The following is a 26,957-nucleotide window of genomic DNA, read 5'->3' on the forward strand; positions in this document are numbered from 1 at the left end:
CCTGAGATCTTGACCTGCAGTTGAACGCCAGCTGCACCCAAGTACCAGGAAGGACCCCCAGGCTTGTCCTTGGCCCATACCCCAGAGTAACTCCCTAGCTACTTCCTATCAACAGTCAATCAAAGATTAGTCCGATTGTTTCAGGTGTACTTTCAGACTGTCTGTGACTGTATATGGTCTTGCTTCAGAGCCCCCACCTGTCGGCTTACAACATTCAATTAGATGCTTGTCTGGACAGACACTCCCTCATCTGCCTCCATTTCCTATAAAACCGTGTCCCATTGAGAGTTCAGGGCTACCTCACCAAACTGCTTGTAAGAAAGAGACCCTAATGTGATTTCATCAGAAACGGCTCCTTGGTAGTTTTTCGGGGTTCATGAACACTTCCTGGCACAACATTGTCAAAGCAGCCGGGGAAGTCTCAGAAACTCACACTTCCCGTGGACCATGACAATGTTCTATGAGGTGTTACTTTTTTCTCCTTTGTAGCAATTAAATTATTCTAAAACTTGTGAGTTTGGGTCAGTGAGATGGCTTTGTGGGTAAAGGCACTTGTTGCCAAACCCAAGGTCCCGAGTTCAAATGCTAGGTCCCACGTGGTGGAAAGAGACCTTTTCTAGTTTGCATTTCTGTTGGTCTGATAACACCATGACCAAAAGCTGCTCCGGGAGGAAAGAGTTAATCTGGCTGCTGTTACAATGTATCACAGAAGCAGCCTTGGCAGGAACTGGGAGGCAGGATTTGGGGGCTCTACCCCCCTCCCCTCAGCTTCCTTTCTTACACAACCCAGCCCCACCTTCCTCAGGACCACATGGTACAGTGGGTTGGGCCTTCCTACATCAATTAACAATCAAGAAGATGTGGTGGCGCACGCCTTTAATCCCAGCACTCGGGAGGCAGAGGCAGGCGGATTTCTGAATTCAAGGCCAGCCTGGTCTACAAAGTGAGTTCCAGGACAGCCAGGGCTACACAGAGAAACCCTGTCTCGAGAAAGAAGATGTCCACAGACATGCCCACAGGCCAGTATAAGGGAGGCAATTCAGTTTTTGTTTTTTGTTTTAGGAGACAGGGCTATGTAGCCCTGGCTGTCCTGGAACTTGCTCTGTAGACCTCAAGCTACCAGAGATCCACCTGCCTCTGCCTCTCAGGGGCTGGGATTAAAGGCGTGCGCCAGATGGGGGCAGTTCTTAACTGAGGTTTTCACTTACCACAGAAGTCAAGGTGACAGCTGAAAACTGTAGCAAGAGTCCACTTCAGAAAGTTATCCCTTGATCTCCACATGGGCACCCAGCTTGAACACAAACACAGACACTATTTATTATTTGTTTGTTTCTTATTTATTTTGAGACAAGACCAGGTTATATAGCATTGCCTGGCCTCAAACTCCTAGAGATCGTCCTGTTTCTGCCTCCCAAGTGCTGATATTAAAGGCATTACACACCATGCCAAGCTTTAAAAAAGTACAAATATAGTATTTTCACTTCATTCTTATTTTATGAGCATGGCTGTTGTGCCTGCGTGTGTACCATATGTATGTAGTGCCCCTAGTGGCCAGAAGAGGGCACCAGATCCTCTAAAACTAGAGTTCTGAATGGTTTTAAGTACCCTCACTGGTGCTGGAATTTGAACCTAGGTCCTTTGCAATAGAAGCAACTGCTGAGCTGTCTTTCTACCTCCTAAATCTTAAGATGGACGGATGGACAAACAGACAGATAGATAAAATCTTCATCCAGTTTCCTCACCAGTGTCCCAGTTTCTGGGTCTGCCACAGGCACCCTGTCTCTCCCTAGCCACAGGCAGAAAACCAGGCATTATCCGTGAATCACCTTGCTCACCCAGCCAGTCCCACATCCAAGGCTCTGTGGCAATAGCTTTGCTGACTCACCCTCCAGCCATTCATCTTCCTGGATCACCGACCCTAATCTGTCCTCCCTTCCACGACTCTCCAGCTGGAGTGTCCTCCAAAGGTCCCCCGCCCCGCGCAGTGGAGGTCACATGTGTCCCTTCTGACCTACTTACTCTTCTCTTCCACAGACTCTAGGATCCATCTTTTACAGAAACCTTGGCCTCTATTGCCTTCTGATAGTGACAGGCCTGTCACCTGCCAGGCATAGCCTTTATCTGTCACCTCTGTAACTCCTGTCAAGCTTGAGAACTACTGCTGCCTGTTTTGCAAATGAGGAAAATCCAGGTGTACTGTGCGGGTCCCACTGCGTGTAAACAGCAGTACAGAGCCAGGGAGTCAACCTGTCTGTCTGACCCCAAGAGCCCCTCCCATGCCCCTGAGTTCATCATGCCTCCCTCCAAAGGAAGCCCAGAGCTGTCCCCTGCCCTGCACACTGCTCCCCCATCTCTAGTCTCCAGTCCCCAGCTTCTGATGTCATAGCTCAACCTGCCCTCTCTCCCTCCCTCTTTGTTCCTCCTGAGGCAATCTAGCCTTGCACAATGTAGCAGTTAATTACAGGGCGCCTTGGCTGCATCTCTGGTTACTTCACAGTTGCTTGTCAGAGTCCCAGGAAACCTGTCAGTATCTGGTCTGTGGTCTGGGGGAGTTGAGGCGGCATTTCTCCTTGTTCTCATTGCCAAAAGCCATTGGCTTCTTCCTGTTACATGTCCCCGACACACACACACACACACACACACACACACACACACACACACACACACACACAACCTGCCTTCCAAATCTGACAATTACATGTCTGAAGCTCTGTGTAAGATGGAACCCTGGAAGGCTCCCTCCTTAGTGGGTGCTGGACTCTGTATTGCCAGTTTGGATCAATGAAATCATCAGTTGACAGGAACTCCAGGAAAGACATCATTGTCCCCACCTATAGAGTGGCTGGGGCCAACTGGGACTAGGAGAGAGACAACTTGTCTCAGTTCTAATTCTGGTCCTGCTACCATGGGGTGATGGTGACAGTGACAGTGATGGCTGTGAGGGTGGAGGAGGAAAGAGAGGAGGGAAGAGAAAAAGGAGGAGGGAGAATATGGAAGAGGAGGGAGAGGACAGGGAGAGACGGAGGATAAAGGAAAGGTGGAGTGGGGAGAAGGCAGGGGAGGAGGGGGAGGGGAACGAGGAGGAGAAGGAGGAGGAGAAGGAGGAGGGAGAAAAGTCAGAGGAAGAGTGGGAGGAGGGAGAGGAGGGGAAAGAGGAGGAGTGGGAAGAGGGGAGGATGCAGAGGAGGAGGAGGGAGAGCAGAGAAGAGGAAGAAGTAGGGGAGAGGGAGGAGGACGGGAAGGAGGGGACTAGGAAAGCTTTTTGCTGCCTTAGTGATCCGCAGTGACCTTTTTGGGTGAGAAAATCCCTCCTCTCAGAAATCATGCTGAGTAGCCCTAGAGCTAACCCTGGTCCCCAAGCCCCTGTCCCTTACCAAAACATCTCTCTGCCCTGACCCTGATGAGGAGACCCAGACACCCCACATGAGACCTCATGACCCCCGACCCCTGACCCCCATCCACAAGCTATCTATTCATGTGGCCATCTTGGAATGACCAAGCTCGCTGTCCTCTTCCCTCCTGCACACCCAAGAGACAGCACTCCAGCTGAAGACATGATGCTCTCTCCCTGAGGACCGGTGTTCAGTTCCCAGCACCTATATCAGGCAGCTCACAACTGCCTGTGATTCCGGCTGCAGGGCATCGGATACCCTCTTCAGGCCTCTGGAGCTGGCACAGGACTGAGAGGCAAGAGAGAAGACCTGCACGGACCAGGCCAGGGACAGGGAGATGACAGAATAAGAAGAGGTAGGAAGGAGGCTGGCGACTTCTGGCTGGTTACTGATGGACGCTGCGAAGAGGGACTCTCATTGGAGGAGTTGCCGCCATCAGATCGGCCGCCATCAGATCGGCAAGTCTATAGGGTATTTTCTTGATTAATGATTGATGGAAGAAGGCTCAGCCCACTGTGGGCGGTGCCATTCCTAGGCAGGTGGTCTGAGTCTGTGTAAGAAAGCAGGTTGGGGGCTGGAGAGAAGGCTCAGCGGTTAAGAGTAGTGACTGCTCTTCCAAAGGTCCTGAGTTCAAATCCCAGCAACCGCATGGTGGCTCACAACCATCCTCGTAACAAATCTGACGCCCTCTTCTGGAGTGTCTGAAGATGCAGTGTACTAAATAAATCTTTACAAGAAAGAAAGAAAGAAAGAAAGGAAGGAAGGAAGGAAGGAAGGAAGGAAGGAGACAGCGTGTAGCGATGGGGGAGCAAACCTGCATTGGTTCCTCTCGCCCTGCCTTGACTTTCATGATGAACCTTAAACTGTGAGCTGAAATAACCCTTTTCTCCCCAAGTTGCTTTTGGTCACGGTGTTTTATCACAGCAATGGAAAGCAAACCAGGGCAAACACCCAGAGCCATACTTCTCTGTTACAGTTTTTGCCCAGAGCCAATCCTAAGGTAAGAATAAATAGAGAGGTGTTTTGTGTAAGAACTTTCCAGAGTCTGAATGGGGTGGGGGAGGGGCATGGGGTGGTATGAGTTGCTCCTCCCCATTGAAAGCCAAAGCCATCCTGCAGCCCACAATGGAAGTGAGGGGAACACAGGCTGGGGAGGGGGCGTGGCGGATAGGGGGCGTGGCGTGTAACTCTGCGTCCTGTCAGTGAAGAGCAGCCTGTCAGTGAGGGAGGCACAGGGCGAGGCAGAGATTTTGCAACTGGATGCTGAGAGGCACCGCCTCTGTGGACACCGTCCAGAGCAGGGTGCAGGGAATGCCCCGCTCCTAGGTGCGCTCCGGATGGGTGGAGAGCGCTGAAGAGCCTGTACCTGACAGAAGTCTAGCAAGGGCATGAAGTGAGCAAGGGGTCTGCAGGACCACGCCCCTGCCCATGACTCTAAGGACTGTCTACATTTCATCCAGTACCTGGGGATCCCTATCAGCCCTTCCGGGGTACCTCTCAGCAGAGCTAAACAGGCCCAGGCAGTGGCTGGATGAACCACCCGTGGATGCCTGACTGGGCTGGTAGAGTTGCCACATTCCCTGCTCTTGGCTGGGGGAGAAGGAGATACTGAGCCAAGGCAGACAGGTGTGGGTTCTTCCTCCGCTGGGAGGCCATAGACCCCGAACATGGACGAACAGGTGTTCAAAGGAGACCCAGATACCCCTCATTCCATCTCCTTCTCCGGGAGCGGGTTCCTTTCCTACTACCAGGCTGGGGCCGTGGATGCTCTGCGAGATCTGGCCCCGAGGATGCTGGACACAGCCCATCGCTTTGCAGGGACGTCAGCGGGAGCGGTGATTGCGGCCTTGGTCGTCTGCGGGATTGAGATGGGTAAGACTTTTATTCTGGTGTCTTTGAAGGGGGCTGCTGGAGGGGGCTTCTCAGAACAGACCCTGGACAAGCTTGGAAGTGCACGGGGAGAGAGGCGGGAAAGCCTGGCAGCCAGGGTAGTCCCCCTTCACACACACACACACACACACACACACACACACACACACACACACGTCCTCCGTCCTCCTCCTCCTCCATGGGCGAGGCTTCTTTTAAATTGTAAACACTGCCTCAACTTCCCAGTGAGGAGGAGGGGTTCCCAACATGCAAACCCTGAGTTGAGGAGAAGCTGGTGACAGATGTGGGACACAGTGTGGGAGCTTCAGCTGTGCCCCGGTGGGCCAGAGGCCACAGTGCTGACCCAGGGCTATGAGCAACAGCCTTCTTGGCCCGGCCAACCCCCACCTGCTCGATGCCAGGCTGTAATGTAGAGCCCCTGTGAAGTTCTAGAATGTTCTAGAGAGAAAAGACAGCAAAATTCCGAATGGAGACGTCTCTCGTGTCATGATGGAAGGGATGGGGGTGGGGGGTGTCTGTGAACAAATTGCACCCGGCTGGGGCTAAAGGGGGAAAGGGGACCGTGTTCCAAAGATGTTTGGGGGGGTGGGCCATGTTGAGGAGGAGGCATCTAGGTGGAGACTGCACAAAGTAAGACATTTAGAGAAAGGACATTTCTGGGCCCCGGGGGACAGACCTGGGGGAGGAGGACTGGGGCTGAGGTTGGAGGAAGCAACGGAGGGATCAGGGATCTGGTGACTTGAGACTGTATCAGCCAGCTCCAACCCAGTGCTGATGCACCTGTGGGGTGCCAAGTCTGCCCCCAAACTGAGTCCTAGCCCTGGTATTCAATTCTGTGCACACAAAAGCCAGTTGCTGAGCTCCCTGTCTTCCGGTTTCTGCCCCGTGGTGGCCTGACCTGGGTTTGTCCAAGGAGGAACTTGATGGATAGGAGTGAACTGTTTCATGACTGGGGCACGGAGTGCTGGAAACTGTCAACTGTCTAATTTGGGGGTTTTAAGGACGCCTGACTGCTGGGTTGGAGGGGCCAGAGTAGAAACCAACTAGGGGATGAGTGAGCTCTGAGGTGTCAGTTATTGGATCTAGCCTTGAACTCTCTATGCAGTTGAGGATAACCTGATCCTCCTGCCTCCGCTCTTCCGGGCTAACCTACACTTCATGCCCATGTTTGTGGTACTGGGAATTGAACCTAAGGCTTCGCACAGGCTAGGCCAACACCCTTCCCAGTGAACCACACCCCTAGCCTTGGCCTCTGCTGCCTTATAGTAAGTTCTTAAAAATATACCGTTTCAGACTTTAATCCCAGCACTCAGGAGGCAGAGGCAGTTGCAGCTCTTGAGTTCAAAGCCAGCCTGGTCTACAGAGTGAGTTCCAGGACAGTCAAGGCTACACAGAAAAACCTTGTCTCAGAAAACAGTATCTATATTCCCAGTAAGTTTATAGCAAGACCTTTTAGGATCGATTCAGTTTGTTCAATAGGAGAAATAAGAAACCTGCTTAGCCAGCCTGAGGCCACCCTGGACTACAGGGCACGGGAGGAAGTCATGAAGAGGACTTTAGGAGGGATCAAGCCCTAGACCCAGCATGGGTCATGAGGATAGCAGTATGTAAGGAGGGGTGAGGTGTACGGACCAATCTTGTTCAGTCATTTACTGCCCCATGATTTCCTGATAACCGGAATACCCTTTGTATCACATCCTGTTTAAAGTTCTTAGTATATTAACTCATCCAGACTTTACAGCCCCATTCCGAGGGGGAAACTGTTATTATCTCCCTTTATATAAAGAAGGAAACAGAGTCACAGGACACTAATACAGCCCGAGGTGGTATAGACAGTAGGTGGGGCACTCAACCGGAACCTAGTCTGTCCAGAGTGGACGCTTGAATGACTTAAACCATATCGCTGCTTGGCAGAGTGGACTCCCGTGGGATGCTGGCTTTGTGGCTGAGGGGTTAGCATGGGGGCCGGAGTTTTTAAGACAGACCTGATACACTGAAGGATGGGCTGGAAAATATTTTGGGCTGAGGCATGGTGGGGCGGGCCTTTAATCCTGGTGCATGAGAGGCAGAGGCAGGCAGATCTCTGTGAATTTAAGGTCAACCTGGACTACAGAGTGAATTCCAGGTTAGCCAGGGCTATATAGAGAGACCTGTCTCAAAACAAAACCAAACAAAACCAAAAATAAAGAAAATTATATATATACATATATATAATACATATATATATATATATATATATATATATATATATATATATATAATTTTGGGTTTTTTTTAAAGAAAGAAAGCACTTTGGGGAGAACATAGAGGATGGATTAACTGGGCTGTTGATCTGTTATCAGCAGCTCAGTGGGGGCCTGAACTCAAGTTTCCATGTGCCACTACTATTAACCTCCTCTCAGTTCATTGCTTTGTTGATGGATACCCCAAGTCCTGTGATTGTAAACAATGTTGGAGTGAGCAAGCTGGCTGGAGTCAGGCATCCCCAGGATGCGTGTAAGCCCTTAGACTCAAGAGTAGCCTTTGGTGGGCTCTTCTATGCCATGCTGGAGAATTCTCTGAAGTGACTATACAGTTTAATGCCCAGACACACACAGGAGTGGTGATATTGTGTGTATGTGTGACGTGTGTGTGAGGTGTATGTTTGATGTGATATGAGATATGCATGTGTGTGAGTGTATGTGCGTCTGTGAGAGATGTGTGTATGTGTGTTTATGTGCATAAGATATATGTGTGTATGTGTGTGGTATGCATGTGTGTGTCTCATGTGTGTAATGTGTGTGTACATGAGATGTGTATGTGTATGAGTGTGTGAGATGTATGTATGTGTGTATGTGAGGTGTGTGTGTGTATGTGTGTATGTGTCAAACATGTGGAGGCCAGAGGAGAACCTTGGTGTTAAGCTCAGAAACATCGTACACCTCCATTGAGTTGGTCCCCGTGGCTTGAAACTCACTCACAAGGCTAGACTGACTGGCTAGGAAGCCCCAGGAGTCCTCCTACCTCTGCCTCTCCAGTGCCAGAATATCAAGCATAGGCAAGCACACCCAAGGATGTATTTATTTATTTATTTATTTATTTATTTATTTATTTGGTTTTTCGAGACAGGGTTTCTCTGTATAGCCCTGGCTGTCCTGGAACTCACTTTGTAGACCAGGCTGGCCTCAAACTCAGAAATCAGCCTGCCTCTGCCTCCCGAGTGCTGGGATTAAAGGCATGCGCCACCACGCCCGGCACATTTATTTTTTTAATGTGTATGGGAGTTTTGCTTGCATCTATGTCTGTGTGCTTCATGCTTCCCCCTCCTCCTCTTCTTCCTCCCCCTCCTCTTCCCTCTCTCTGTTCCTTCAAACCTTCCCTCTATTATTCTCCGCCTCTTTGCCCTCTCCACCATGAAAGGCTCAGTTGCAGCGATTTTATCTGGAACTAAGCCTCCCATGGTAAATATAACCCCCATGCCCTTTAATAAAGACACTGGGTGTCACTTATTATATGTTTATCAGTCTAAGGATCTTTGTTTTGTTTGTGTCTCACTCTGTAGACCAGGCTTGCCTGGAACTCACTGTGATTCTCCTGCCTCAGCCCCCGGGACTAGGTTTCTCTCTAAGGCTCTTATGGTTTTTACTGCCGGGAGAGGGCTTCCCTTTCCACGGCACTTCCTGTGGCTCAGCACTGATATAGAAGGGTCCGAGGGGTTTCTCTGCTTGTCTTATTCTCGGGGATTTGGCACGCATCCGTAGTAGCTGAGAAAGTGTGTTCATTGCCTCATACTTTATGCAGGACCACATAACTGGAGATCTGTTGCTTTTTGAAATTGTCTTTATTATACTTACTGTGTGCATACACAAGCAAGTGTCTGCGCGTGTGTGGGTGCACAAGTGCCATGCTGAACATGTGCTCAGAGGACAACTTTCAGGAGCTGCTTCTCTCTCCTGCCCCCAGGTAGGTCCTCGGCTGTGTCCTTGCATGACTTGGGCCTTCTAACCTTGACTAGGGGCGTCAGGGGATAAAGAAATGACAGATAAACAGAAAAACTAGGATGGTGTGGGCGGAGCTTCCTGATGGAGAAACTGTAGCACGTGGAAGCTCCGGTGTGTTCATCATAAACAGCAGGACACGGAGGCAGGGTAATTACATGTGGATAAACCAGGAGATACGATTTATATACAGCTGGACAAGGGGACAGGGTTATTATATGCAGATATACCAGGAGATAAGGTATATACATAGCTGGACAAGAAGGCATGGTTAGTATATGCAACCGGGTTAAGAGGTCAGGGATATTATATACTGCTGGAGGCAGGTTTCGCTAATCTTGGTAGGAGCAGTCTCTCCCTGCAGGGGAGCAACCTGCAGGCTGTAAATATCAGGGAGGTGGGCATTTTCTGCACACACTATCAACACCCACACAGAGACTAGAGGATGGCTTTGCCATTTCCACGAGGCCGAGGCATTGGGTCTTTGACATGGTGGTGCCCAGGTCAAGAGCACAGTGACTTAGTCCTTCTTTTGCTTAGGGTTTCCTCTGCACCCCACAGTCCTGGGTATCAAACTCAGCTCATCAGACTAGGCAACAAGCAACTTTACCTACCGATCCATTCCGATGGTGTCCTGCCTTCTTTTTTTCTTTAAAAATTCTTTAAGCTCAGTCACACATCTTCCCTCAAAGTTGTTTCCACTCAGGGCTTCTCTGACCAGAGACTTCTCTGTCTCTTCCTTGGGGAAACTGAGGCTGCAGAGGGCCCATCTTCTAATGGGTCTACTTCAGTCGGTACGACGACATCACAAAAGCACCTAGCACTCTGCCTGGTCCTCATCAGAGATGACACCACCATTTATATGAGGCGAGGCAGTCTCCATGACAACCAACAGGGATCCAAAGTTTCTGATGTGGCCAGAAGTGGGACACAGTCTCACAGAGCTTGATTTCCTGTATTTTGAAAATAACTGCCTTAGAGGGTATTTTAAGTTACATTCCTTTATCATGTTTATGTGTGCGGGCATGGGGGGCACGTGGCACACCTGGGGGGCGGGGCAGAGGACAGCTTTCAGGAGTCTGTTCTTTCTTTCCACCGTCCCAGGGATCAAACTCAAATCTTCAGGCTTAGCAGCAAGTGCCTTTGCACACGGAGCCATCTTGCCAGCCCCAAAAGAATTTCTGTCTCTTATCAAAGGATAAAGATTCCGGTGGTCTGGCAGCTCCACCCCCTTCTGCTGCTACTACAGCAAGACCCCCTCCCCCAAAAGACTTTATGGCAAACCTTCCCCGCCTCTGTCCATACTTTCCATTTCTGTCTGTCTCAGATAGACCAGGCTGGCCCTTCATGTAGCCAAGGCTGACCTCAAACTCATGTTCCTCCTGTTTGTGCCTCCCAAGTACAGGAAGACAGGGATGTCTCACCATGCCTGCCTCTCCATAGTGTCGTTCTAACATGAGAGGAAGTGTCTGCTGGGTTCTAGAAAGGCACAGAGTGAGGCCACTGCCTGAGGGAGCCAGCAGTAGGAGTGGGAGTTAGGAAGGGAGAGACAGGCTGGGCAGGACCGGAGGCCTCCAGCAAGATTGTGGGAGGACATGGTGACAGAGTGGAGAAACCAGTGTGTCCAGAAGATGGACGGCACAGGTCACCTGATGTCACGGTTTCAGAGAAGGGAATTTCAGTTCACAAGGGCTTCTCAAGTGGGAAGGCTGAAGAAAGGAAGCAATGGGTCCTGCGGAAAAGCCCAGGCAGAATCACCGACCATCCAGCAAGTGGCCATGCTGGCATCCCCTGCATTACCGAGGTGCACTACATGGACTGAGATGACGTAAGACTGACATCATGGGCCAACACCCACAGTAAGAAAGACTTGGGCTGGAGGCATGATGACTCGGTGGGTACAGGTCGTCTCCCTCCAGGATGCTGCAGTAGGAGACACCCTTCTCCCGGGAGCTGCCTTGTGACCTCCCTCCCCTTCCCCACCTTACAATGTAGCAGAAAGACTTATTGGTGTTCTGACCCAGTTTTACCAAAGAGGAAGAACATGAAAGAAAAGCATGGCAGAGTGCAGGCTCACCTGTAACTCCGAGGTTGGAGTTGGAGGGCCCGGGAGTTCGAGGCTAGCCTTTGCTACATAGTGCATTTGAAACCAGTCTGGGCTACTGGAGACTGTCTCAAACCCCAAAAAAATCGTTTTACGGTGGCAGTGTAGGCCGTATTCACCCCCACACTTCTGTTGCAGTAAATAATATTTGGGGGTTTCTACCCTCCCTTGATCATATAATTCCCAAATAAAAGACAGAGAATCTTTATATAAAGCCTTAAGGCACTAGAGCAGGGTGGGTATCCACCCTCTATGCTAGTTTGTCTACTTCTCTGTCCGTAATCCCGAGATATCGCTTGCCAAGTTCTGCCTGGACTGCTCCTACTCCAGCTGGCTGGTCCTCATGGCAATGAGTTCAGGATGTACCTTCCCCATGGGGACTTCTTCCTTCCTCCTCCTCCTTTCTGCTTGGTGCTCTACCCTCAGGCCCCCAAGCCCAGCCTATCTCTCTTCTGCCCAGCTTCAGGCTGCAGGCATCTTTATTCAACCAATAGTTTTAAATTGAGGAGCAGGGCTTACCCAACAAAAGCTGGCCTAGGTGAGCATTCACTGGTCTTGAGGTAACTAATCCTTGGGATACAATGTTTAGCATTACAATACTTAGCATCAGACTAAACCTCTACACACTTCCTCTCTCTGAGCCACAGTACAGAAGGCTGCCACGGCCAGGGCGCTGGTCCTTTTAGCCCAAGCCCGGGCTCACCTCTCTCGAAAGCTGTCTGTATCTCCCAAAGCTCAGAAAAGAACAACTCATTTCTCTTCTTAAAATAACAACAAACAAACAAACAAACAAACAAACAAGGCCTTTAGCCGTATTGATACATTGTTTACCTACCATGCAGCTCACCCCACTTAAAGTTAGTTTCAACTTTATCCATGGTTTGTTCAATTGTACAATGAACGCTACAATTTCAGAACACTTTGCCCCCAAAGGAACCTACTCCTTAGTTGTCGCCTGTTCCCTAGAAGCCTCAGATCCCCATCTGCTCTCAGTCTCTCCAGATGAACACATTTTACACAATTCCTCACATTTAATAGGTAGGTGAGGCGTATACTAGTTTCCATCTGGCTTCTTTCCCTCCCTCGATGTTAATCAAGGTTCACCAGGATGTAGCATGAACCAGGTGGTGTTCCGTTCCATGGATGGACTTACAACATCTATTCATTCATTCTTTTGATGATGGACATCTGGGTTGTTTTTACTTTGGGCTATCATGAATAGTGCTTTTGTGAGCATTCCTGTCCACTTTTTAAAAAATGCTTTTTAAAACAAACAAACAAACAAACAAACAAAAAACCCAACATGGATCAGGATCACCGCTTTGGCCACGCTTGAGAACAGGAACTAAGAAATTGTGGGCAGCCCGAGTGGCTCCTTGCTTTCCTGTGGCCTTCTGTATAGGGTTTAGCAAGGAGGGGAAAGACTTCAGGTCAGGATCCATCTTCATGTCCTCTGGCCAGAGTGCTACCTTTCTGGATCAATTTACCTGCTTTAGAGTGGAAGAGACATCGGCCTCCCTGTTAGCACAGAGTCCTCTTGGAATCAGTAGTGCCCACTCTCTGGAGACTTCGGCAAACTCAGGAGACTGTTGGGAGAGTTGTATTGATTGGGGCAGCAGAAGAGGGTCCTGCCTGGTCAGCACATGTTCTAGTTGCCCCAAAGTCTTCGTGTGGATTCTCTATAGACTCCAAGCCCCAGTCCCAAGAGTCCTCAAGTGCCATCAAGGAGCACGCAGGTGTTGCCCTGGGTCATGTCCATGTCCACATTCCATGTAGTCAGAAGGGGAAGCAGACACACCCCTTCCCTCTGAGGTGGGACTTGGAGGTGACACACACTTTGTTAGCACCTCATCTATACATCAGAACTTAGTCACATTGCCTTGCCTGGGAGCAAAGGATGCTGGGAATTACAGGCTTGTTCTCACTTCCAGTGGGCCCCACATGCAGCCAAGGAATGGAGAGCCAATGGCTAAGTTAAGAGGGGATGCTGGGTAATGTAGTCTCTGACTATGACTGTTAATGGGTGGCATAAAATGACAGGGTGCTTGTCTAGAGTGCATGAGGCCCCAGGTCCAATCCCAGCACCATCAAAAAGAAAAAGAATAAGGAAACTGTTCCCTGCCTCAGACCAAGTTGAAGACTAGAGAGCCACCAGGTCACAAGGCTGTTTTGGCTGGGGAGGGACGTCTGTGATGCCCTTGGCTTGCGGAGGCCTGGGCAATGCTTGGTCTGAACCTCCTGCCTTAGGCTAACCTGCTCTGCTCCCAGTTGAGCCTTGGTCTGTTCTGTAGCGGAGGGCAGCCTCATTACTCTGGAGTGAGAGTGGCCAGGACCAAAGGAGAGGACTTGACCTCAGCGGCAGGCACCAAGGAGGAACTAGGAAGGCTACCTCTGTTCTTCCTAGTTCCTCCTTGGTGCCTGCCGCTGAGGTCAAGTCCTCACACACAGGGGTGTGGCAGGGCTCTACAGGGCTCTTCTCTCCTACCATTAGCAGAAATGACTAATTATCGTAGTTGAGAGCAAGAGTGGAGCCATGGTGGGCAGGAGGCCTGGCCTTGCTCTGCCAAGGTGTCCAGCTGGAGAGATTCATGGCTGAAGGGGTCCTGGGAGGTGACCTGCAGGTGCCCGGGCACACATACAACCCAACAACATGTGAGGGACACCCACAGCTTTACCCTAAGGCTGTGGATGGGGCCAGGGTAGAGTTCTACCTTGGAACACAATCTCCGATGACAGCAGAGAGAGAAGGGGGTGGGAGTGGGGTCGGGGGACTGATGGCCCTGAGGTATTGAAGGAGTCTCTAGAGAACTTTCTAGACATATTCATTTCTTCTGTGTTCAGCATGATCCGTAAGATCCTTCCACTCTTTCACAGATGAATGCTGGGAGTGCGTGCCTGGATTCTTGGGGAGAGGTGCACAGGGGCGGGGAGACACTCAAACTTCATGCCCAAAGCAAGCAAGGGGTCTGTGACAGATGGCTGGCAATCCAGACTAAGAGCCCATTCCCACGGCAACTGACATAAGCCTGCTGGAGTTCCATTTGGTTGTTTTGAGGACTGGATCTCACTATGTAGCCTAGGCTGGCCCAAAAATCACTAGGTAGCTCAGGCTGCTCTCTAACTCACAGCAATCTTGCTACATCCGTTTCTTGAGGGGGCGTTACAGGTTTGAACCACCATAGCATACTTCAGTATGTTTTTTTTTGTTGTTGTTGGTTTTTTTTTTTTTTTTTTTTTAATTCTAAGGCTTGCTGGGCAGTGGTGGTACACGCCTTTAATTCCAGCACTTGGGAGGCAGAGGCAGGCAGATTTCTGAGTTTGAGGCCAGCCTGGTCTACAAAGTGAGTTCCAGGACAGCCAGGGCTACACAGAGAAACCCTGTCTCGAAAAGGAAGCCAAAAAAAAAACCTAAGACTTTTAAAAAATTGTGTGTGTACATGTGTGTATGTGCACATGCACATGTGTATGTACATGTGTGTATGTGCACATGCGCATGTGTGTGTGTTGCTAATAATATATTTCTGCTAACATAGGGTATATGACTTAAAGTGTATGTCCATTCACTTATGCACCTACCCACCCACTCCACCCACCCAACCACAACTTTATCCATCCATCCACCCATCTACCCACCTACAATCTTACCCATCCATCTACCACCCCACCTATCCACCCACCCATCCATCTAATTATTCATCTACCTATTCATCCATCCATCCACTCACCCACCCACTTAACCATCCACACATCTACTCACCTTCAACTTTACCCTGGGCTGGAATTTCTATTTGCAAAAGCAGACAAACGGGGGCTGGTCTGGTATCTGTGTGTGAGGGGCTGCTGTCAGTGCGTACGTGTGCAGGCACACGTGCATTTGTGTGTACCTGGGGTCAGGAATCAATCTGAGGTGTCTTTCTTCAAGAGCCACCCACCTGTGTTGTTTGTTTCTATTGTCTCACAGGGAACTGAGGCTTTCCAGCTAGACTAGACTGGTTAGTGAGCAGCCTGGATCTAGCTGGCTAGGGTTTTGAGAGCACATCTGTACCTTCAGCTTTTGCATAGGTTCTGGGGACCAGACTCGGATCTCATGTCTTCCTGGCAAGCACTTTTATCCCTTGAGCAATCCTCCCTGTATCTAGCCTGGTATTCTTGACCTAGACTCTTAGAACTATCCATTTCCAGGAATCTTGAGGGGTTTCCTGCTTAAGGTGGGGTCAGGCAGTCTCACAGGGTTCAACACCCATCCAGCTTCAATCCTTAACGACTTTTATATAATCAATTTTCACTTTAGATTTGCCTGGCACAAAGCCTTCTCTGGCTGAAAACTGGCCATACCAGAGGGTCCCCACGGGCTTTCCATGAGCGTCGGGGGAGCTTTCAGGCAAGATGCTTTTATCAATGCCTCTGCAGTGTGTGGTACATAAGCCGGGATCCCAGCCCTTAGAGTCTGACTGTCACTGTGAAGATAAACAGACTCTAGGTGGGAAAGCCTGTTTGGGTGAACTACTTTCATTAAGAGAGTAATAACAGTTATTATTAGAATGTGGTTAGGTAGTCAGGATAGACCCACGGGAAAACACAGCTGGGATTTCAGCCTGCAATTTGTAGCCAGACAGGAGCCTAAGGCTTCCAGTTTCCTCACCCAGGGATTCTGAGCCTTGCCTGGGCTTCCCTGGGAATCTGCTCACTCCTGCCTCCCAGAAGCCACCTCAGCTCAGCTTCCCCCAGCAGTCAAGGGAGAACTGGCTGGCCAACTGTGATTGGCTAAGCTGGAGGCTGTTGCTAGGTTACCAGTCTACTGAGACTAGGTGTGTGTGTATGTGTGTGTGTGTGCACACACGCAGCCCCATCCTCCTTCCCAGATGCATTCCACACAGCAGGCCTAATTCTTGCACATCCAAGACAGGATCCAGTCATTTACAGGGTCGGCCAACCGTGCCCCTTCACCTCTGTGTGGGGGAAGGGAAGACGGGCATCTGCTTTAACTCATCTTGAATAACTATCTGTCTCCTTGGGCCTCAGTGTCCCCCTCTGATATCTGGAGCTCACTAATTTATTATTCATTATTTGTGTATGCATCCAGTTAATTAAGCATTTGCCTGGACTCTAGTTGCTATATTGAATACTAAGGATTAGTAAGACCTCTTTGCTCTTGGGAAAGGGGTAAATATTTCCAATTTAATCAAATAACACACACAGGCATCCAATTATCTCTTCCCCTTTGGTGATCGTTCTAGCCCCTGATTCTTTTCAAACCCAGTTTCTAGCTGTCTCCCATAGAAGAGGCATGTTGCCAGATTGGCCCTGTAACTCCTGAGACCGTGGGCACACCCTCTCAGCCACGTTTTTCCTATGTCCATGTATTTTGTATCTTATTTTAAGTTTATTTATTTTCAGGTGTATGGGTGCTTTGTCAGTGTGTATGTCTGTGTGCCACATGTGTGATATGCTCAAGAAGGCCAGTAGAGGGCGTCAGATTTCCCCAGAACTGGCATTGTAGATGGTTGTGAGCCACCGTGTGTGTGCCGGCTATCAAATCTGGGTCCTCTGAAAGAACAGCCAGTACTCTTAAGCACTGAGCCATCTCTCCAGCCCCCTACTTTGACACATCCTGAAGAAGATGCAGGGAAAGATACTGCCTTGTTCAGTGGATGCTTAGTTCACATGGACAGTTACAGGCGCGACCAAGATTGAGTGCATACTATATGCAGGAAGCGTTCACACTGTCTCAGAACTCAATAAGGCAGACATCCTCTTTGGGTGGTTGGTTTTTGTGAGACAGGGTTTTATGTAGGGCCTCTAACTTGCTTTGTAGCAGAGGATAGCCTTGAACTCCTGATCTTCCTGCCTCCACCTCCACAGTTCTGGGGTTGCAGATACACACCAAGTCCGGTTTATTCATTGCTGGAGGGGGACTAAGGCTTTGTGCATGCTGGGAAAGCATCTACCACCAGGACAAATCATCAGTCCCAAGGAAGATATCTTTGCCCATGTTAAAAATATGCAGCTGAGTTGGGCATGGTGGCGCACACCTTTAATCCCAGCACTTGGGAGGCAGAGGTAGGCGGATTTCTGAGTTCTAGGCCAGCCTGGTCTACAGAGTGAGTTCCAGGACAGCCAGGGCTACACAGAGAAACCCTGTCTCGTAAAAAAAACAAACAAACAACCCCCCCCAAATGTAACTGCTGGGCATGGTGGTGCTTGCCTTTAATCCCAGCACTTGAATGGCAGAAGCAGGAAGATCTCTGAGTTTGAGTCTAGCCTGGTCTATAAAGCAAGTTCCAGGATAGTCAGGGCTACACAAAGAAACCATCTCCATATGTCCATGTATGTATATGTGTGTGTATATACATATGTGTACATGTGTGGGTGTGTTTGGTCATGGGACCACGCACAACACACATGTGCTTTGTGGAGGTCAGAGAACAACTTTTGCGAATTAGCTCTCTCCACCCTGTGGTTCCCAGGGATAGGACCCAGGCTCACTGGTAAGTGCCTTTACCTGCTAAGCTACCACACTGGACTCTCTTTTCCTTTACCTTATAGATGGTGGGATTGAATGAACATATCTAAGTAGCCAGTGCTGTCCCAGACGGTTGTGTGACCCCGGGATGGGAAACAGTTCTGCTTGGCTTTGCAGTACAGATCTGTGGTTACAGACAATGAAACTCCCCGAGTACCTGAAAGTCAGTGCTGTGGCTTCATCCTGCCCTTGACAGACTCCTCATCTCTGCCCTCATTTCCTGCTGACCTTCCTTGTGCTGTGCCGGAGGCTTGTGAAGCCTGAGTTGGCCACACTGGTCAATACAATTGATTCTTGCTGGTTACAGACTTCCCGTTTGGCATTCTCATCACTGGGGAGCTACAGGGAGGAGGTTAAAGGTCATTCTTGGCAATATAGTAAGTGTGAGGCCAGCCGGGGGTGTAGGAACCCGTATGTCATAACTGGACGTGTTCCCTGTCCCCGTGTGACTTCACGGCCAGGATTTCACTGCAGAGTTGAGCAGCATCTTCGTTTTTCTCAGCGGTCACTGGGCAAGCACAAGCAGCCATCGCTGTCCTTGAGACTGGCTGGGGGTGGAGGATGTTGGCTCTGAAGGATTCCCAGTCTATCTGGAGGGTTCCTGAAGGGCCCTTGAGGATACAGCATCCTGATGGGCTACTGAGAGAGGGAAGGCTACACACACACACACACACACACACACACACACACGAACTGCCACCTGTAGTAGAAGCAGCTGGTGGGGACTGGGTTGTGACAGCTAGCCTGGAGTTTCCTGACCAGGACACATTAAGCCCAAGACACTACTTTCAACCCCCACGTTGCTGCGGTTGGTGTAGTAACCATGACCCGGCAGCCCGGAAATTGTCACTACCTGTAGTGACAAAATTACTGGACAGAAGTAACGTAGGAAGAGAGCTTTATATTGGCTCAGTTTGAGGGTGCTGTCCATTGTGACAGGGACGTCACACTGGCAGGAGCTTGAGACTCAGAGAGAGACCAAGCCTGATAGCCCAGCTCCCTTGCTCCCCCTTGGCAGTCCAGGACCCTGGCCCAGGCAAGGGTGCTGCCCACTTGAAGAGAGACTGGGTATTCTCTTCAGTAAACTCTATCTAGAATTTCCCTGACACACATGCCCCAGGTCTGCCTCCCAGGTGATTCCAGGTAGTTTCCTGTTGACGATAGTAACCACCACAGAGGTCTTTGAATGGGAGAAAGTGCTAGAAAATAACAGACATGTAAAGAAATGAAGGCTCCAAACCTCTCCCCTCCCCCTCTCCACCTCTTCCTCTCCCCTTCTCCCTCTCCCCATTTCCCTCTCCCCATTTCCCTCTCCCCCTCTCCCTCTTCCCCTCTCCCTCTCTCCCTCTCCCCCTCCCCATTTCCCCTCCCCCTCCTCCCTCCTCCCTCCCCCCTCACTTCTCTCTCTGAGACGGGGTCTTCCATGTGAGCATGGCTGGAGAACTCTCTATGTAGACCTGTAAAGTAACTTTTGCTAACCTGATGTAATTGTCTTCTTACGTCGATTTGCTAACCCAGGCCTACCTAGTCCTGGAAGCTTCTAGCCTCTGTACAAACTAATCTAGGCCTAGAATGTTTTCAGCCTCTGAGACTTGCCACTGAATAAGCTCACCATTTCTAGCTCTTTCTGAGCTCTGGCTGGCTGGTTCAACTCAGCTGTTCTTGCTCAAACTCTTCTCCAAGCTGACTGATCCAATCTGGCTTCTGACTGAATTGCTCTGCTCTGCCTCATACTAACTCTGGCAATCTCTTCTAATCTTCTGGCTCCTTCTCCTTCTCTGGCTCATCCTGTCTCCACCTGTGTCTAGCTTGTTCTCTCTCTGCAATCATCTGTGTAAAACTCTCCCGGTAAAACTGCTTCCTCTCTTTTTCTCTCTGTGTTCTCTTTCTTAAACAGACTCTCTTTCCTTCTGTTCACGTGAGAGTTAAGCATATACTATTCTGTCAAATCTTTCTCTGATTTGTCACTTTGTCTACCACTCAAATAGACATCACTTTCAAACATGGCTGCTTCCTTCTACAAACTCACTTTACCTTCATCGTTTGGGAGTAAAGGTGCGGATTAAAGCTATGTCTGTATTGCACCCAGAGGGATTAAAGGTGTGTGCTAAGGGCCTACACCACAACTAGAAGTAGGAATCTCAGGGTTCACGGTGTGATCAAATAGCCTTCAACAGTGACCAGATTCAATTTGAACTTGAAGCAACCCTCCTGCCTCTATCTCCAGTGCTCTGGGATGACCAGCATGAGCCATCAGAACTGCTAATGGTTGACTCCACAAAAGGAAGTTTGTTAGACCTGGTTACTTATCCATTTCCCCTCCTTACTACCAAAAAAGCTGGGGGAGAGTGAGAGAGGAGGGAAAGACAGTGAGGGAGGAGGGAGAGACAGTGAGAGAGGAGGGAGAGACAGTGAGGGACCCCAAGAACAGACACACAGGGACCCACAAGGACAGACACACAGGGACCCCAGGGACAGACACACAGGGACCTCGAGGTTGGACACACACACAAACCAGGAGGGAAGCAAGAAGATGCAGAGAGACAGACGACCTTTCGGTTTGTGCCTGCTTTAAGCATCAAGGAAGAATTTTAAGCCAAACTCCCCCAGGCTGAGAGAAACCAGTTGCCTCCCTGCCTCCCTCTGGTTTTGTGTGTGTGTGTGTGTGTGTGTGTGTGTGTGTGTGTGTGTGGTACACAGCTGATTTCCAGACTGAACCATTTTCAGCTGCATGGATCCTGGAAATGTCAGGGCTATTTCCATTCTCCTCATCCCTGTCACTCCCCTCCCTGTTGACTAGGAATGAATCCTGTTCTAAAGCTGAAGTTAAAGCAGGCACTTGAAGCCTGACTCGTGCAGACCTTTGACCTCTCATGCCCACTTCACTCATGCCCACTTCTAGTGGATAGTCCGGCACAGGTAGAGAATATAGCATGGGTTGTTCTTCTTGTGTGTGTGTTTAAGTATTTATATATATATCGTTTTTTCGAGACAGGGTTTCTCTGTATAGCCCTGGCTGTCCTGGAACTCACTTTGTAGACCAGGCTGGCCTCGAACTCAGAAATCCACCTGCCTCTGCCTCCCGAGTGCTGGGATTAAAGGCATGTGCCACTACACCCGGCAACAAAGGTTTTAAAATGGTTCATCCGATGGCATACATCTGTCATCCCAGCACTAGGAAACTGGCAGAAGGGAGATTAAGAGTTCAAGGTTGTTCTTGGCTACATAGTGAGTCTGAGGTCAGCCTCCGTTACAGGAAACCAGTTCCCAGAAGCGCATACCTCCGTGGTAATCTGTCTTCTGGGTGACCTTGGTGGCCACTTGCCAGGTTGTTTTCTAACCTGCCAGCTGGTCACCTCCCTCCCTAGAGGGAAGGTGCTGAGTACACATGTCTGTACATGGCAAGGCTGACACTGCCGGGCTTGCTACTCCCAGGAAGGAGAAGGAGCAGTCCATGTTCGGAGCAAAGCCTGGGGTCCCTATCGTGTAAGGCAACTGTGATCTGGGTGTGGGTGAGGGGTGGCTTGGCATCAGAAAAAAAAACGAGACAACAGCAAACCAACATTGCCTGACTGTGTGACCTCAGGCAAGGCGCTTTTCCCTGCCTCAGTTTCTCTACCTGTCCAACGCCACTCTAGCATTAGCAGTCTCTAGGATTAGACCAGTAACGTATAATCCACGAACTATAAAATGCAATAGGAATAAGCTGTCCTTTTGTCTCTAAATTGCTGTGTGTGACTCTGGGCAAATCAGTTGCCTTCTCTGTGTGTCTGCCGCCAGGCACTAGAATGAATGCCAGACTCTCCAAGCTGGAAAGACTCCGCCCTTCCCACCCGCCCACAGAGCTGCTGGATAAGCTCTCTGACAGGGGTGCTTATGCAACCTCCGCTCTGCTGCCTCCCACAGCAGAGAGCTCATGGCTACACAAGCCCCTGGTACATATGCATGACGCTAACTTTAAACAAATTTTTCCAAATGAGATAGTTCTTTAAGGGCTGGCTGTGTAGCTCAGTGGTCAAGCATCAAACGTATGCAAATATGTGCAGAGCCCCTAGTTCAATCGCTGGCACCAAGAGAAAACAGTATTTGTGGGACTGGAGAGGTGACTTCGTCATTAAGGGCATCTGTTGCTCTTGTAGAGGGCTTAAGTTCAGCTCCCACTGGCCATGTCATATAGCTCCAGGTCCAGGGGATCCTACAACCCTGTCTAGCATCTGTGGGCACACACACACACATGTGTACGTACATACACAGGAATAAAAATAAAATGTAAAAATCAGGTTTTGAGGGCTGGTGAGATGGCTCAGTGGGTAAGAGCACCCGACTGCTCTTCCGAAGGTCTGGAGTTCAAATCCCAGCAACCACATGGTGGCTCACAACCATCCGTAACGAGATATGACGCCCTCTTCTGGAGTGTCTGAAGACAGCCACAGTGTACTTACATATAATAAATAAATAAATAGGTAAATCTTTAAAAAAAAAATCCGGTTTTGAGATCATAGTTAAGCTAAGTGGACAGAGTTCTTCCCAGCATGCATGCAGCCCTGTGCTCGCTCCTTGGCACCGCATAAACCAAGCATAGGTCATGCCTGGAACCCTGGCTCTATTGAGGAAGAGACTGTAGAATCGGAGTTCCAGGTCATCCTTGCCTACGTAGAGAGGGTGCAGTCTGCCAAGGGTATGTGGCCTCTAAGCAAGTGCCCTTGTCACTTGGTAAAAGATTTCCAACCACATCTGTGTTTGTGTAGGACCCTCATAATGACAGCTTGGTGGCAGACCTCAGGTGCAGGGACAAGAAGCTGCCAGAGCTGTTTTGCAGGAAGAAAATATCTTTCTAGTCGCTGACAATTCCTGATGGGTGGCCACGCATGGTCAAGAAGCAGGACACCTGGGTCCCATGCTGGTGCCAGTGTCTCCTAGCTGTAGGGCATCTAGGACATTCTCCTTTATGGCCTGGCTCTGTTCTGTTCCTGAGGCCCCCCCAGCTTCTGGGTCTGAGGCCTCCTCCTCGCTGTGAACGGCTGGGTGAAATGGTTGACATCACTGAGCCCCGGGGGCGCCTCCCCATGTTCCTGAGCAGTTGCTGAGGGTGCATCCGCCACTCTGCTCCCTCCACAGAGAAATACCTCAGAGTGCTGAATATGGGCCTGGCGGAGGTGAAGAAGTTCTTCCTGGGACCTCTGTCTCCGTCCTGCAAGATGGTACAGATGATGCGACAGTTTTTGTACGATGTGCTACCGGAGGACTCCTACAAGTTCGCCACCGGGAAGCTGCATGTGAGCCTCACCCGAGTCACGGACGGAGAGAACGTCGTGGTTTCCGAGTACCGATCCAAGGAAGAGCTCATCGAGGCAAGGCCCTGGTTGGAGCGCCCCCGCCTGGGAGAACAGGGGCAGCTCAGTCCAGCCCACTCCCCAGCTTCCTCCCTTCTTCCCTTTTTTGCCTGCCTGGCCCTTCCCTTCCTTCGTGCCCATGGCTCTGCCAGGAGCAGTTCTACGAGAGGAGACTAGATTAGTCTACTAGGTGGTCCGGTAGATTACTAAGGCCCCAACTAGGCATCAGGATGGGAAGTGAGTTTCAGGCTGTTTCCCACGCCAGTACCCATCCTTTAAAATTAGTGGAAAATTGGTAGGGGTCAAGGGTCATTGGCACCCACCCCAGGGCCTTAGCATCTCAGCCCCGTCTCTCCTCAGGCCCTGTATTGCAGCTGCTTTGTTCCTGTTTACTGTGGCTTCATCCCCCCAACGTATCGGGGAGAGGTGAGTGACTGGGGCACCTTAAGGTGAGGATCGTTTACTACTCAGAATTCCTAGCTTTTTCAGGGCTGCTTTCTCTAGGTGGTCCAAGACCTCTCTAGATTCACCAACCCTGTACTGAACCCAGCAAGTCAAAGTCCCAAGGTTGCCGGGTTCTCCCAGAAGTCAGCGTGCAGAATACAGACCCCAGAACACAGGGCCCTGAGAGCCTGACTGAGGAGACCCCCTGGGGGTATCTGGGTCAGTGGTCACAGGCTTTCATGTGCCCATGGGTGACTCAGAGGCATCCTAAGACAATGAGGACTCGGCTTTAACAGATCTGGACATGGGGGTGGGTGGGTATGGGGGACTTTTGGTATAGCATTGGAAATGTAAATGAGCTAAATACCTAATAAAAAAATGGAAAAAAAAAAACAGATCTGGACAGACCAAGATTCTGCATCTCGGACTGGCTTTAGGGTACCCTGTGACTGGTCTCCTGGCTGCAGTCTGAATAGTGGGGAGGTAACATTTTATGGGACTCCTGGGATAAGAGTACTGGTCATCTCTTGTTCTGTTCATAAGTAAGGAACCCAATAGAAGCCCCACCCCACCCCCAACTCCAAATGAAAGGGGTTGGAGATGGCTGTACTGTGAGGTTGTAGAAGGGACCTTGGTCTCTTGAGTCATTCAAAGGAGGGACCCCATACAGAGACCATTATCAGCAAGATTCTCTAAGGGAGAAGAGTCCAGGGCCCAGAGCATTAGACTTGGGAGTCCCCAGGCCCTTAGAGATGCAGCAAGTGGCCATGCCCACACCAACCACCATTTATCTTGGGGACCTCAGCCTCAAGGCTGGTTGCAAAAGGTGTCTCTTCCATGGCCCCAGCTCCCCTGTGTCTTCTCTGGCTGAGCGTCTCTCTTCTCTTCCCTGCAGAGATACATCGACGGTGGCTTCACAAGCATGCAGCCCTGTTCCTTCTGGACAGACTCCATCACCATCTCCACCTTCAGCAGCCAGCAGGACATCTGTCCGAGAGACTGCCCCACCATCTTCCATGACTTCCGAATGTTCAACTTCTCCTTCCAGTTCTCCCTGGAGAATATCACCCGCATGACACATGCGCTGTTTCCCCCGGACCTGGTGGTGAGAGACAGGGCCGATGGGGTGGGATCCAGAACAGATGGACCCCTCCTCTTGTGCCTCTCCCCTCAGAGGGCCCATGGTTTTGCCATGTTTAAAGGATTGCTAAAAACAATCAGGGCTAAAAATGTTGCTCAGTTGGTAGAATGCTTGCCTAGCACACATGAAGCCCTGGGTTCGATTCCCCAGCACCACACAAACTGAAGACAGTCGAGTACTGTAATCCCAGTACTGGGGAGGTAGAGGCAGGAGGTTCAGGAGTTCAAGGTCATCCTTAGCTCCACAGGGAGTTTGAGGTTAGCCTGGGCTACATGCCATCCTATGTCCAAACAAAATCACACAGCAGAATAAGTGGTCAGCAAAGACTTAAATGTTTCCAGTTTGCCCCCCCCTCAAAAAAAGCTCTGTGGACATAGCTCTCACACACCCATCCCCATGACATCTGCAAAGACACTGTCACTGTCCCCATTTGACAGATGAAGAAAGTGAGGCTGTGGGTAGTTACAGCTACACAGCCAATGAAGAGTAGTGCTGGGGTTTGAACTGAAACACCAAGCTCTGTACTTAGGACCCAGATGTGTGGTCTCTGATTCCCCAGAAACTCCCACCAACTCCCACAGTGGAGGCTGGTGATACTCTGGGAACAGGTGACTGGCACGCTGACACGCCCACCCGTACTGTGTTAGCAATTGCTTCCCAGCTCTCCTGGGCAGATTGTGGGGGATAGGAGGTATAGCCCAGGGCTTGCTGATATGGTTCTGGGAAGAGAGGATATGGGGAGTGTCTATTTATAGTGTCTATGGTGGGACGCTGGCTCTCTTGGTGGCTACAGCATCCATTTATATTCCTCTGTTACCATTTAGATTCTGCAGGAATATTACTATCGGGGATACAATGATGCTGTCTCATACCTGCGGAGACTGAGTGAGTACCTGGAGCCTAGGGGCGGGGCAAGGAGTGTGGCAGGGGTGGGTAGAGGACAGTGTCCCAAAGCTGTAGCCAAGAAAGCTGGACAGAAGGACAGAGACCTAGCAGCCCACACTGCCCAAGACCGTGAAAAAAAGTATATATAAAATATGTTTTAGTCTTTTGAGACAGGGTTTCTCTGTGTAGCCCTGGCTGTCCTAGAACTCACTTTGTAGACCAGGCTGGCCTTGAACTCAGAAATCCACCTGCCTCTGCCTCCCAAGTGCTGGGATTAAAGGCGTGTGCCACCACCTCCTGGCTTGTTTTTGTTTTTCGAGACAAGGTGAGGAACTTGAGGTTGGGAAGATGTTATAATTTGATACGTAAATTTTGGAGGCGACTCTGTTTCCCCAGACAGGCACATACACACACACCCTCTGCATCTGGGACACCGCTTAACTACACCCTCGGGTTCCTGTCTCAATGCAAAGGAAGCCCAGGTTCTTCCCGGGCTCCTTGTGATGCTCGCGTCGTCCGCCAGGTGGCGCCAGCTCGTTGGCGCCAGCTCACGTGCAGGAGTCCCTCCCTCCCGCCAGGCTTCTTGGATTTTTCTACTGGCACAGGTTCAGGAGCTACTGGTACCCAAAGCCATACTATCGGTCCCACCTGCCACTTGAAAGCAGTCAGAATGCTCTCTGCTTGGTTGAGGGGGGAGGGGAGGCACTCATCACACACAGGATGAAGCCGCCCTGGACCCCTCAATCTCATCCTCATCCCGTCTCTCCTCCCTCTCTTGCAAAAGCTCTCATACACCCAGCTACTCCTACAGCTAGGAAGCCGTTAGCCCCACCTGCCTCCCTGGCGTGGGAAAGGGGAGGCTGACCGATGCCAGTCTGCTCCCAGCTGTGCCCAGCAGGCCTCGCCCGCACTCTTTCCGACAAGGTCCTCCCATACATGCATAATCTATCATCTGGGTCTTTCTTCAGAGGCTGGGACCGGGACTCGATTAGAGTACTTACCTAGCATGCATGAAGACCTGTGTTTAATTTCCAGCACTTCATAAACCTAGCAGGGTAGTGCATGAGGTAATCCCAGCACTGGGAATGTGGGGGAGGGGTGGGATCAGGAGGAATAGAAGTTCAAGGTCATCCTTGGCTATGTAGTAAATTTAAGGCCAGGCTAGCCTGGGCTACATAAGATCTTGTCTGAAAAACAAACAAACAAACAAAAAAACGGAGCTCCTGGAGCTCCTTTATGGTCCCCCCCAACCTTCGCCAACACCCCTC

At 50.3% G+C, this 26,957-nt stretch overlaps 1 protein-coding gene across 4 annotated transcripts in view; it reads left to right on the forward strand.

The window, feature by feature from the left end:
* The first annotated feature begins 4,478 nt into the window (after positions 1-4,478).
* Pnpla1 (patatin-like phospholipase domain containing 1) overlaps positions 4,479-26,957 on the forward strand; it is a 32,023-nt gene continuing 9,544 nt past the window's right edge. The window contains exons 1-5 of one of the 4 annotated variants that reach the window (XM_006524585.3): positions 4,479-5,264; positions 23,005-23,237; positions 23,580-23,645; positions 24,559-24,768; positions 25,629-25,689. In XM_006524585.3, the coding sequence (XP_006524648.1) occupies positions 5,060-5,264; positions 23,005-23,237; positions 23,580-23,645; positions 24,559-24,768; positions 25,629-25,689 (775 nt within the window). In that variant the 5' untranslated portion in view covers positions 4,479-5,059. Of the gene's footprint in view, positions 5,265-10,925; positions 11,154-23,004; positions 23,238-23,579; positions 23,646-24,558; positions 24,769-25,628; positions 25,690-26,957 lie in introns of those variants that run through there. The other 3 variants (NM_001034885.3, XM_006524581.4, XM_006524582.4) reach the window with 3 other exon arrangements.

Source organism: Mus musculus, chromosome 17 (genome assembly GCF_000001635.26).
Source record: "Mus musculus strain C57BL/6J chromosome 17, GRCm38.p6 C57BL/6J".
Lineage (NCBI taxonomy): Eukaryota > Metazoa > Chordata > Mammalia > Rodentia > Muridae > Mus > Mus musculus.